Genomic DNA, 13,242 nt, shown 5'->3' on the forward strand with positions numbered 1-13,242 from the left:
TCTCCTTCAGTTTCTACCTTAGTGTTTGGTTCTCTCAGCTTCTGTCTCTCAGCTTGTCAAAATTAACTCCTAAGCAGTGAAATCTTGTGCCTAACTTTGAAGGTAACTTTGCAATGCTTTTATGGCACTGCATTCTGCTTTTGGAAATAGTTCAGTGTACAGAAAACCACTCCCACATGAGCAGGAATGGATTCCAAATGTCTACCTATGAAGTTCAGAAGTGAAGTTCATTTTTTAAAAGAAATGTCTTACTGTAAAACGCAGCTCCTTTCCTGAGAGCCTAATTATGAAGCAATTGCTTTCACCAGGCCTGAGGGCATTTTATTTGTAGTGAGTTTAATGATGCTACATGACGGCATGTTCAGGAGCATTTTGCAGGAAGAGCTGGATTCAAACTCTTTCTATAGTACCTACTTAGCAGACTTAAGCATAAATCTTTCAGTATCCAATATATGGAGGAACTCTTTCATCTACACTTTAATTCAGAGTGCTGTTTTCTTTACAACAGAAAAAGAGAGGAATAGTACTTGCTGTGTAGAATTATTATTTAGTATTTTAAAAGGGGGTTTTTGCTGGTTAAAATAGAGACGTGCTAGATGACTTACAGTTTACATTATGTCAGCATCAGGTTTGCACAGAACAGTTGTGGAATACAGAAGCCATAGCGAATAAATTATTTCTCTCTTCTGTATGCAAATATGAAATTGAAAAAATGACACTAAATAATTGTGATTAATAGAAAATGGCCTGGCTGGCATTCTGCCTTATGTGAGGTAGTTGAAATGTCAAAGTAAAGATCTGTTTAACAAAATAAGCAAATATTAAAATAATCATGCATAACTTAAGACACACATTTCAGTTTAATGTGACTGCTCTTTTCCAGATGTAAGAGCGGTCTTTATTTGCTATAGGTATTCCTGGTATTGAAACTACTCCTGAATAACAACATCCTCTTCAAGGTTACATAAGCTTTAATTTATCTGTCTTGAAAGTCACACATTAGCTAGTTTATCTTAAATTATGTAAGTATCCTCCATATTAATTTAAAATATTTAAGAAATTGAGGTATAGTTACAAATGTTACTTGCATAAATGAAACTGCTGCATCTTGGCACTGCTCATGTGTATGAAGAGTCAGACGTATGTTGTTACGGGTATGCTTTGTACCCTCTCAATCTGACACAATACCGGGTTGTTTAAATGGAAATATTCTAGGCTGATGGAAAGTGAAATCAATTTTCTCCAGTCCCTCAGAAGGACTAAAATTTAGAAGGTGGAAAAACTTGACAGAAGAAACAAGGAATTTAAGTATTAATGGTGGGTTTTACAAAATGCAGCACCCTTCTGGCTCCTGTCCAAATAAAAAGTCAGGATATGGCCGGGGTTCACACACACAAACTGAGGACTTGGGAGGCACTCCCGGGACAAGTTGGACATTGACTCTAAGGCTCCCAAACAGCTTGAGAGAAATGGAGGGGACACTTCTAAACAAATGTGTGTTTTTCATATAAGAGGAAAATGGAAGGAGAGAGACAAAAAAGAGAAGGAAATATACACAAGTAAAGTATTGCTGAAGAAGAAATTATATACAGATACAGAACTCTTAGACTATTTAGAGGATTCTTGGGTGATTAATTGGCTAAAGGAGGCGAACACGCACAGATGTTTTAGTGCTTTGTTCAGGTCTGTATGTTTATAAAGTAAAGAATAACCCTTCTGGAGCCTGCATGTCTGTTTGCTTCATTTGCACATCTCCCTAAAGACTAAAAGTGTAAATCCTTCACAAGGCTGCAGAAAAAATACATGCCTGAAGTAATGGGAAGTCTTAAAATATTCTGGAGCTCTTGGGCGGTGATACTGCAGATCTGCAGGGAAAATCCAAGGAATCTTTTGTGTTCCTTTATTTTTCATTTAACCCAAGAACACTTCTGAGTTCTCAAAAAAGACAGGTTCCCCAGCTTTGCCCTGACTTCATACTCAAGTGAAACACCTGTGTGCCAGCAAGTAAGTCAACACACAGCCAGAGTTGAAGGAGAACGTCAGTGCTATACCCTGCTCAGAGCAAGGAAAGGGACGAGGTTCAGCAGCCCGTTGTGGTGGGACCTGAACAGAGCAGTGTGCTGAAGGGCAGCTCTACCAGGCTGGGTGGCATCATGGAGAGAGACAGCTTCTGGGTACCAGAAATTTTCTTTTGTTAACCATTTTCTTCTATTACACATTTGAAACCCACTGATTTTACACTAACAGGAAGAAACCACACCTTGTACACCAGAAATCCCCAAAGCTGTACCTATTCATCTTAAAAAATGTATATTAACGGTATTTTATGGATATCATATTGCCCATATAAGGGTATCAGTATCGTTTACAGATTTTAATTGTATTTCATAATAATCTTCATTATACAGATGCCCAAGCTGAAGCTTAAAGAATCTGAAACCTTCTCAAAATGGTTGTGTAGTTGCACTGAACTTAAAAGTTTAAAACTGCAGAAGTGATGGAAAGAAGACAAAAATAGTGGCCATAGATTTTACATGAAAACTTGGAGACTATGGTTTTTAATTTATGAAACATAAAGCCTGGAAGACCTCAGAATAGTCTGAAGCCCATTACTCCTGTCATTGCAGTATTCTTTAATCATTATAGCACTGATAGTAAGCTTAAGAACTTATATATGGATATGTACAAACATCGGTTCTCCAGGAGGGATAGTCATGGCACTGAGAAAGCACTGGTATTTTCTGTAAAATGAATACTGATTTCTGCAACTTACGCTACCAATATAAAAATGTAAAGTCATATTTTTGGAAAATGTGAACTTAAAATTAGGTTCCTAAAAGCATTGTATCACAACCTCAATATAAAAACCATTTTTCAGAACTGGTGTGTCAGTCTCGAATGACCACACAACAGTCCACGCTTCCCACCCTTTTTTAGTCTCTCTTTTTCAATGAGCAAAAATTAAGGTTGTACCCAGAGTTAGGTGTACAATGAAGAAAAATTAGGATCTGACATACTAACTGTATCATTCATAAAAAATAAAATAACATCATTCAGTGTAAAGTAAGTGAAACAATGCTGCCAGGAATAACAGCCAAAGAGAACCCCAAGGAAGCTGGTAAAGGACTTTGAGGCACGTGTGTGGCACCACTCAGAACATCAGTTTAGCCAAATAACGAAACCAAAAAGAAAGCAGAAATTCACAGAACAAAGTTGTGAATTCTAACTATAAAATTACCTTAGGAATTATATTGTCTTATTCAATAAATACTTAACAAACTTTCAATTAAAATTTTGACAACAAAGACGTATAGCAAAGAAATTCTGGCAGCTGGCAATACTTGATTGTCGAAAACATTTAGGACTCTCTGCTTAGACATGGCAAGAGGGACTCGGCACTTCACAGAAAGTTTAGTATTAGGGGAAAATCTACAAATGTCTTCAAGGACAAATGCTGCACTGTGCAGAGAAAGGGCAAAGAAACCAACACCTACAGGAGCAGGCCTGGTTCTGCTCTGTTTGGTTTGGCACTACCCAGCCAACTCTTACAGCCACTCATCCAGCACTTATAGCCATACAGCCATTGCATGGATGGCCAAATACCAGCCACAATACATGCTGACTTTACTCCATGTAGTAGTTAAAGGGTGAGGGAGGGAAATCGGGTTATTTCAGAACGGAAAGCAGGCCTACAGAAGCAAAAGGACTCTACAAGAAAAAGTATTTAAAACAATCCTATGCCAGAGACATATTACTTGGAGGGAGATACAGGAGCTGCAGGAATCTTTAGCACAGAAGATTTCAGCCTGCAGGGTTAAGTTTTAAATCCCAGCAGCCATGGCTGCAGCACATCTCAATAGCTTATTTCATAAAGTGATGGTTTAGCTGAAGCATTGCTTCCCAGCACTTGGCTCATAAGCAACAGGAGCTCAGAGAAAAAAAGGTCAACGCAAAGACACAGTCAGACCAACCAGTATACATTTTACCCAAAGCAATTGCTGTCAAAATTAATGGAGATCTCTCTCCCATTACTTCTGCTCCTGGAGTCCATGTTTCTATTTGTATGTCCGCAGACACTAGCTTACCAAGCATCTACATATACATTGCTTTGATTTGCACTCCCTGCTCGATAGTAGGTTTTTCTCCCATTCCTCAACTCCAAGCCAAATATAATTAGCTCAGTCAGTAGCACCATTTTCCAAACGCATTGCCAGGTCTCAGCTCTCTCACACCCTCTCCTTTTTGTCAGTATCCCAAGAGTGTCCTTCTTGATCTTTTCATAAAGCCTATATGTAAGCAGATTCTTTCTAAAGTTTCACTCTCTAAAACACACATTCTTCCAGATTGCTAAAACTGTCACCAAGGTTCGTATCGCCATGCATCTCAGTTATTGCAATTTTCTCCCTCAACTTAGACAGATGTAATCTGTCAGTGGTATCCATCCAGAATGCTCCTGTGAAGTTCATTTTCTTAGCCCATCATCTGCCTGTGTCATTGTTACCCACACATCCATCCACTGGACACCCTTTCCCCACCTCATCGGTTACAGCTATCTACTTTCATTTCCAAGAAATTTCAAAGCTTAACTCCTTCCCCTTCAGCCCTCTCCAAGCATTTCTTATTCTGTACCCAACAGCTCATTATGCTTTCCCTCCACGTCTGACTTGTTAAATGTGAGGATCTTTGTTCCTTTTTCTTTGCCATTCTTCTTGGTAAACATCCCTGAATGAATAGAACGAGACAATTGAAAATATTACATTCATTGTCTGCATCCAAGATTAGAAGCACCGAGGTTTTGAATTCAAAATGTGGTAACAGTAAAGCTGGATGAATAATTTACAGCATGGAATATATTTAATGAATTTTGCTTAATTTTCTGTTTACAAAATGGTGAATTTGGTATTCAGAAGCACTCATCCAATAATCTTTGTAAATTACTCTTGCCATGTTGCTTAAAAACAAGCAAATTTGAAAATTGATCTGTTTTGATATACGTATAGCTTACATGGTAAATTTCTGTAGCCTAGTTACAGGAGTATATCTTAAGAGGCAGGCTGTGGGTACAAATACTAGTGAATACATATCTAAAAGTCACTGCCTGGCAATAACTTCTAAAATTACAGTTGTTGTGGTGATCATTCCTACGAATAAACTTAGCTTCCAGAATATCATTCAAAACAAAAGATATAAACACACGAGCTATTTTCATTTTAAAATGTAAATGCTTTTTTGAAGTAATTGTCATTTTATTTTAAGCCTAATTCTCTAAGGCAAAGAAAAATGGTTCATTGCCTGAGTTCTGTCTTTCTGTAATGCTCAACTGAGTCATTTTTGCTTAAACCCACTATGACTTTTTTAGACTTCTGGTTAAAAAAAAACAAATGAAAAACAAATTTGGGAGGAGAAAAAAAGGTATGTACAGCTTTGAAATAGCCACAACGTACATTGCCTTGCTTATGTGTGGGCTGTGGATGGAAGCAGAGGATGTGTAGGGAGGCTCAGGGGACATTGCAGATGTAGGGAGATGGGGGAAAACCCAGGATGAAAGGATCTGAGAAAGAACTGACTATATTAAGGCAGTAACAGTGGAGAAAAGGTTTTAGAGGTGTAAGACATTCTTCCATAAAAAAACAGGCTTTGTTTATTTCTCTGCTCATATAATTGATGGACGTCTTAACTTGCTGGAGTGTTTATTCCTTTTCTGAATGCATACATCTTTTCTTCACTATCTCAGCAGCCATCATCATATTCCACTGGTCAGGACAGTATTTCCATAAAGTAACACCTCTCTAAAGTGGCACCAAGCTAGGTGAAATGCAGTAAGCCATGGTCTAAATGATATCATACTAATGGCCTATGTAAAAACATTTTATTTCTTAGTATTCTCACAGGGCTCAGCCAAACTTCCTTCCAAACAGTTTTACATACTTTATTTCCTATTCCCATGCAACCATAGTTTTCGACAAAGAATGTCCTGAATGCCTCAAAACAGTTAACTAAAATTAATCATCTGGGAAAATACTAACGACACCCATGTACCAGATAGAGCATGTGAAACAGGGTCACTAGATATCACTCGTGACTCAGGGTCAGAAGTTCCTCAAGCCCCATTCTCAGAGCTGGATTGAGATCCAGTGCAGCAACACCAGATAAATACAAACTGAGCTCAAACTTCCAATATTTTCTGGCTACATCACTGTAACAATTTTCAAATGATGGTTGGTACCTTCCCTCACAGTTCTCCGTGAGCATGGCCTTTGGCTTCAGAGCACTAGTTAATACAAATCCTTAGCCCAGGAGCACAAAACTGTGATCTTTTATTTTGGTATACTGTCCTACCAGCCTGTATCTATACCATGTTCAGTTCTGTGGTACATATTGTAACTTTTGAGCCATCGTTACAATTTAGGTGGGTAATTAATATTTTTGATGCCTTTTAAAGCGTATTAGAAGCTACAAATGAAAGTGACAGAACTCATTTGAAAACATTTTCTCTACAGTCTGTCAACAAATACTATATGAAACAGTTTGAAAACTAGTGATTTAGTTTGCAAGGCTCAGACAGAAAACAAAGTCAATATATAAATTTAGAACAACGTTCTTTTTTCTTTGGTGCATTCAGTAATAAAAAAGAAATTTGCTCTGCTTTTTTTATTATATAAACAAAACATATTCTATGCAGATTTCACAGGATAATTAAACAGACAATTTCTTAACTGCATTTATTAAATTCTATCTCCCCTCTTTTTTCTCTCATATACATACTGGGCACAAAACCCACTGAAGAGAAGTAAAGGTGATGAACTCTGTAACAGGACCAACACGTGCGACTGCTCCTTTTCCGCAGAGCACTACAGGAGCTTGGAACCCCAGTACCGTGTCCCACTCAGCCCGTTTACTACGAACGGATGTCTGCCATCCTCTTCCTGTTTTTCAGTGGAAGTTTAAATCACTTATAACATTTTTTTTTTAGTGAGCGCTCTTCTCTTTATGGAAAATTTGAATTATTTCAGAGGAAAGATAAGTGCCTTGGCCCAAAACCATTTAAGTTTCAACTCAGACAGAAAGCATTTGAGTGCCTTCCAGCAGCTTCAGCTTGGGCTGGAATCATTGCTGTGCACTTCATCACCCCTATGACACTCTGGTTGATGCGTCACCTAAAGGAAACCATGCTATAATAGAGGAAGTGTACGTACCTACAGGAAAATGGGAATCTGAGGCATATATTCCCACGGGGGAACCATGATGACAGCTCAACATCAAAATATTTGATTTTTAATGGGCATATTTCAGACTGGTTTTTTTTCACATGAAACAAAAATACTGTCTTTCCATTTTTTCCAGGAAAGTGTGCAGTTTAGGAAGATGGCTACTGGGATTTTTTTCCTATCTTAGTTTCAATTAGACTTTGCTAACTTAGGACTTCGATTATTACCTTGTAGATGTCCAGGAATCCACACTGATGGTCAAACCGCGTGTAGAGTTCATTCAGCATGCTGATGACCTGCATGGGCGTGCACTGTGCACAGATGGCAGTGAAGCCAACAATGTCTGAGAAGAGCATGGTGACATCATCAAACTTCCTGGCCTGAACCTGCTGCCCCTGCCACAGCTGCTGAGCCACTTCTTCAGGGAAAATAGAAATAAGGAGATCTACTGTTTTCTTCTTCTCCTCTTCCAGGGCTTGGTGTGTGCTTTCTAGCGTTGCCTTCAGCTTATCCATTCGTTTTTTCAAGCCATCCTGGGCCTTTGCTTGCTCCCCAACCAATATGACATCGCGAGTAGCATCATGGATAGGTATGTCCGAAAGATGGAGGCCTCGGCCCATGAGTTCATCCAGCTTGTCCACACAGGGGGAACCCAGAAACAAAATTGAATTTGATTCTGGCACATGAATCATTTGTCCTTTAATTTCCATCACCTGCAAAGTAAAAATAGAGGTTAGAAAAGGAAAAATTAGCTAATATATGTGGATCCCCTCTCCATTTTCTCCACCTTTCCTGTTCAGCTAAAATGACAAACACAAAATGTAGCCTTTTATACAGAAGCCTCTTACACCTGCCTATTCAGGTAATCAGACTCACACAGTCTCCTCATCAACGTGAGTCAGAAAACAGCCCATACTAACACAAAAGTATTCCCAAATCAGATGTTTGATTCTATTTTAACCCAATTAAATAAGAAAGCAATCGCAATAACATGTATTTCTCAGAATAGTGTGTAAATTTTGCTCCTGGAATGTACCTGGCCTTAAAAGAAAGTTTCAGAATATCTCCTACTCTCTTACTTAGCTTATTATCAAAAGCACAAAACAAAAGAGAAATGAGAACTATCTGAAAGCAGATTAGTGAAATGGTGAAGTAGCTTCCATTCTTTTTCAGCCAAACAGCTACTAAGTCAAATGCAGCCATGTTTTATAGAGGAATTAAATTAGAAAATATGTGAGAAAGAACTCCATAAAATAACAAATGGCATGGAAAAAGTGTACGCGTGCTTCTGTTTCCTATTTGCCTTCTCATACTTGCAGCAGAGTTGAAGGCTGACATTCTGCTAGAGTCTGCAGATTTATTGGTAATATTGATTCATGTAATTTGTATTTGAAGAACAGAAGAAAGAACAGTAGGAAAGGAGTAGCAGGTGGTTTGTCACTCTGCTTAATAGATTTCACATTTGCCTGTAAATGGGTAGATGTTTTGAGTGCTGTCCAGTGGTTGATGCCAACAAGGCCCTGGCTGGATACCTCTTGCTCCATGATGGCAGTTGAGCAAAGAACTACCACACTGAAATGGACATTGAAAACCAACTGTGATTATATATTTGACATTTCGGGCTACATACATTCTGATTTTTATTCACTTACTTGGGTCACACAAAAGTAACTGTCCAATACTGTAAAGGGACATTTCTCACCTGAATATAGTATTTAAAAAACAAAACCACGTGAACATAAAACTAAGACAAACATGTTTTGTTTAAACAGAAAATAATTAAATCAGATAAACTTCATTTCTTTGTAAATACAGCCTGCCATAGCCTCTGCCATGAAAAACAATCATTTCATTACAGGACTGTACCAAGACCAGGGCAATACTGTGCTTGGTGATCTAAAAAAATGATCTCATAGCCAAAACAGGCACAGCACACAAACCTTGTGCATCTAAGCAACGTGTTAGGCACCATAATGCCTTAAATCTGTATTCTTCTATTCCACACAATCCAGTGAAATAAAAAGGTCTCCTCCAGTCACCCTTTCTCTCATCATGTAGGCATTCTCTCACTCCCACATGATTCACTTTATCATTTAATCCTCCTTCCATCCATAATCCTCCCAAGCAAAACAGGAAAACCGAAACCACAGAATCCAGAGGTGTCTGTGATTTTGATTGTGATTGTGACTGAAGTGTCCAGAGACCTGGAAGCTCCTGCAGAGCTGACACCTACCCCTACATGGCACTTTCTATGTTTGGGGAAGGTGTTGGGAAGCTCCTGTTTCTATTAGGGATTTCTCACATCAGAGAAAATTCTGTCACTGCAGATCCTACTGTCAATATGGGCACTGAGACTATCCTGTCCCTATGCCCCATGCTGCCAGAAACCCGACAGATGTAACTTCTGATGCCAGCATGTGAACTTGGCAAATAAAAGTAAATTAAACTAAATAAAATTTACAAGTTTCCTCGTTTATGTTCCCACATACTTGCTAATATTTACATTTCTAAGCTCAGTTTCCTCAGCTTTGTTCTGGGACAGCCATCTCTGTGAGAAAGCCAGCTACCTAGATGGGCAGATTTAATGCTCCAAGAATAATTGTTCTTTTTAATTTTTAAAACATATGGCTCCCTACTCAAAACATAAGGGAAACAGGTGCTTTCTTTGTGCATGCAGCCTTGTCCTCTCAAGGGGCACATAAAAAATTGTTTCAACTCTGAAGTACAAATTGCCAAATGTGAAATATATTATATGGCATCTCTAAATTCTCTTCTTACTTTGTTCCCCTTTGCCAGAGAGTTTTTCTGTTTTCTGTTCATAGAACTTCACTGGTGTGCAAAATAAATGTATATCATATTATCACTTCTCTCTTCCACCTCCAGGTGAAAATAAGTTGTCAGCTCAGGAGAAGGGAGTGTGACCACAGACCCTGGCTGAGCCAGCCTGGCCTGGGGCTGGGCTGCCTGTCAGCAAGGAGCCGTGTTCCTTCTGCCAACCTGCTGTGAGACTAGAAGAAAATTAACGCATCCCTCTGTGCTCCTGCTTCGCCTTTGTCAATTTGAGGTGTTAAACTCTTTGATGTGATCTCTGTACGTGTGAATATATTGTGCCAACCTTCCCCTGGTGGATTCTTCTCAGGAAACACTGATGGACTGAATAACATACTAAACAGACACTCTGGAGTCCTCTGCTCTGCTTCTGGGTAACCCCAGGCAAATTATCAACTCTGAGGGCTGATTTGGCCTTTCAGCACAGCAGGAATAAGGATATCGACCACCCTGTAACACACTTTGAGACTTACATGTGAGAAGCAATAGGAGACACAAACAATCCTGTAAAATGTGTAACTAATAATAACTTGTTCTTCTGCTCAAGTGAGCTGAGCCCCTGCTTCAACAGGTTGAGGTTTTCTAGAGTATTTTTAGAAACTTTTGCAAGGATATTCTCCCCATGCAACTGCTTAGTTTCCTAAAAGTGTCAAAGGTTCAGTACTATTTTGGCTTTATCCTCTGAATATTATTATCACTTGCTCTGCTTAACAGAATAGTTGATGTTGCCTATCACTCCTTTGATGTTACTTTAGTGATCCTGATGTCCTGTTCTCTCTTGATGAATGAGGGGTTTTTTTAGAAAATGGTTTGCTGGTCTCTTCAAGTTACCAAATCAGGTAACCGGACACCAGAAGCAAAGCTGGACCTGCTCACCTAGGGAAAAACACTCAGGTCTTGTAAAACACAACATTAGAGAAGAGCTAAGACTGCATCACTCTCCTCATTTTTTGCAAAGCCCTTTCCTTTCCAAATAAGTTTCTGAGATGATTCATAGTCTTTCTAGAGGACTTTGATTGGCAGCGGTGATCCAGCATAAGGTCTACCTCTCTTCTGTAGACTCTTGCCTCTTATATCCTTCTCTGTATCTTAAACTGAATGAAATGGGACATCAGATTTGCCTTAAGCTTGCCATAGCAAGTCACACTTCTGGGCATCTCCCCAGACATGGACTGCTTTACACCTGGACCGTAAGCCCACAGTCAATCAGGATATCATCTTTCTTGTAAGCAGGGAAAGATTGGAACATTTCTGTCCTCAGATGTATTTCATTACTGCTACATTTCATTGCTTTCCTGTTTCTTTAGTTATATTCTCACTGAACAAAATTAGAATCCTTCTACTGCCTTCAGAGAGCATTCTCCTGATCTACAGTGGTATAAGAGAACGTTTTGAAATGAACAATTACACATCATGTTTTATGGGATTACGTTGCTGTGAAACAATGGTGCAGCCCAAGTAGGTCTAGGATGAAAAAAACCTATTGATGAATATAACTTTCACTGCAAATCCACTGCAAAGAAAGGGGAGGAAACAGAAGAGGCCCAGCTTGTCAGGAACTCGTTCAGCCTCTCTCCCCAAAGACCCACCCAGGGAACACTGACAGACTCTAAAGCTGCTGTTTGAGAACATGAGAGAGTCTCCTACTGTGCTGTACGCCAACAGCTACTTCATTAGGTACACAATATCCAATGCTCCGCATGCTCTGGATGCGTGCCACCCTAGGATTAAGTATGGATCAAAAGCTTATGAATCAAATGCCAACTCCGCTTTCTGGTCTTTAAGGAAAAGCACAGGAAAAAACCTCATTTGTTGCACTGGTGGAAGACAATACTTCTCTGTACAAAGATGGGTGTTTTGCAAGAGTGACTGAGATAAAAGTAGGTGTGGACACCTTCTGGAAAATATTAAGGGAGACCATGTTTTTTGAGAAAGAATTGGGGTCTTAAAAAATAATTTTCTTCATCATTAGGCCAGGCCACATACCCTGCAGCTTCTGCAATCCACAAATTTCAGTGGAGCTGCTGCTTTGACTTTGTTCAGTATGCTATCCCTCCCAAACTGTGATTATAGCCTTCTTTATTTAGGAGTTTTTACTGGGAGTGGGTCAGGAAACTTACAGTGCTAGGCCACACTGCTCTAAACAGTTACACATGCATGCTTGACTTCATACAATGAAAAAAATCAAATGAAAATAAACAAACAGGCTTTTTTTCACAGGCCCGTGATTATTTAGAGGACTGGGAAGACTGGAGGAGAATCAGCTTATGACAAATCAACCTGGACACCATCAAGGTACAAAGAAAATAACATAAACTCAGAAAACAAATAAAAAGCATCACTGCACACTGAGGACAAGAGTATAAGGTGACAATGAGAAAGGTGAGCCAGCTGATAGACAAAACTTTAAAACAGCTGTATTCACTTCTCTGAATATCCTGTAGGATACATGGCAGTGTCTCAGGGACATTTACAGCAAGATATTCCAAAGTATTTAGTGGTTAGGGGCTTAAGGGACTTTCTGAGCACTGGACAAGGCAACAGGACACTTTTAGAAATAAATGTTATGACTCTGCTTGTCATTTTTCCAAGTGACAGATCTAGGAGAAGGGCTGCAAGCATGATGGACAACACTGGAATTAAAAAAAAAAATCTCTTAAACTGGAGATACAGACTAAAAATAGAGTTCAAAATAAGGACAAGAAATATGCTTAGGCAGAAATAATCAAATGCAAAAAATACAGGCAGGCTAATGTTTCCTAAGAAGACGGTCCGAAGTCCATAGAGTGAAACAGCCAACAAGTCATGCTGTCATTAAGAAAGAAAACACTATGCGGACTATGTAAACAAGAATATAGCTTGCAAAACACAGGAAGTAATCCTTCTGCTCTGACCACCAGTGCTCAGGTCCCAGATGGACAAATCTGTTCCTGTTTGGTATGACAAAGAGGTGGATCAATTGGAAAGTCTGGTGAAGAGCAATGGATGTGTTGAAAGGTCTAGAAAATATGACCTACAAAAAAATTTGAAAAACTTGACGGTTTATCCCAAAGAAGAAAAATCTCAGGGTGGGATTATGAAACTCTTCAAATACACTAAGAGCAGATGCAAAGAGGTCAGAAATAAGTCCTTCATTGGTTTAACATATTTCTGTTTTAAATGCTCAATCATTTTAGTTAAAGAAATCTTGATATGCCCATAAATT

General features: G+C 39.0%; 1 protein-coding gene across 1 annotated transcript in view; it reads right to left on the reverse strand.

Annotated features, from left to right (window-relative positions):
* GUCY1A2 (guanylate cyclase 1 soluble subunit alpha 2) overlaps positions 1–13,242 on the reverse strand; it is a 170,423-nt gene that overhangs the window by 75,694 nt on the left and 81,487 nt on the right. The window contains exon 5 of the mRNA XM_065831745.2: positions 7,436–7,921. Within this exon, the coding sequence (XP_065687817.2) occupies positions 7,436–7,921 (486 nt within the window). The remainder of the gene's footprint in view (positions 1–7,435; positions 7,922–13,242) is intronic.

This window comes from Patagioenas fasciata, chromosome 1 (assembly GCF_037038585.1).
Source record: "Patagioenas fasciata isolate bPatFas1 chromosome 1, bPatFas1.hap1, whole genome shotgun sequence".
Lineage (NCBI taxonomy): Eukaryota > Metazoa > Chordata > Aves > Columbiformes > Columbidae > Patagioenas > Patagioenas fasciata.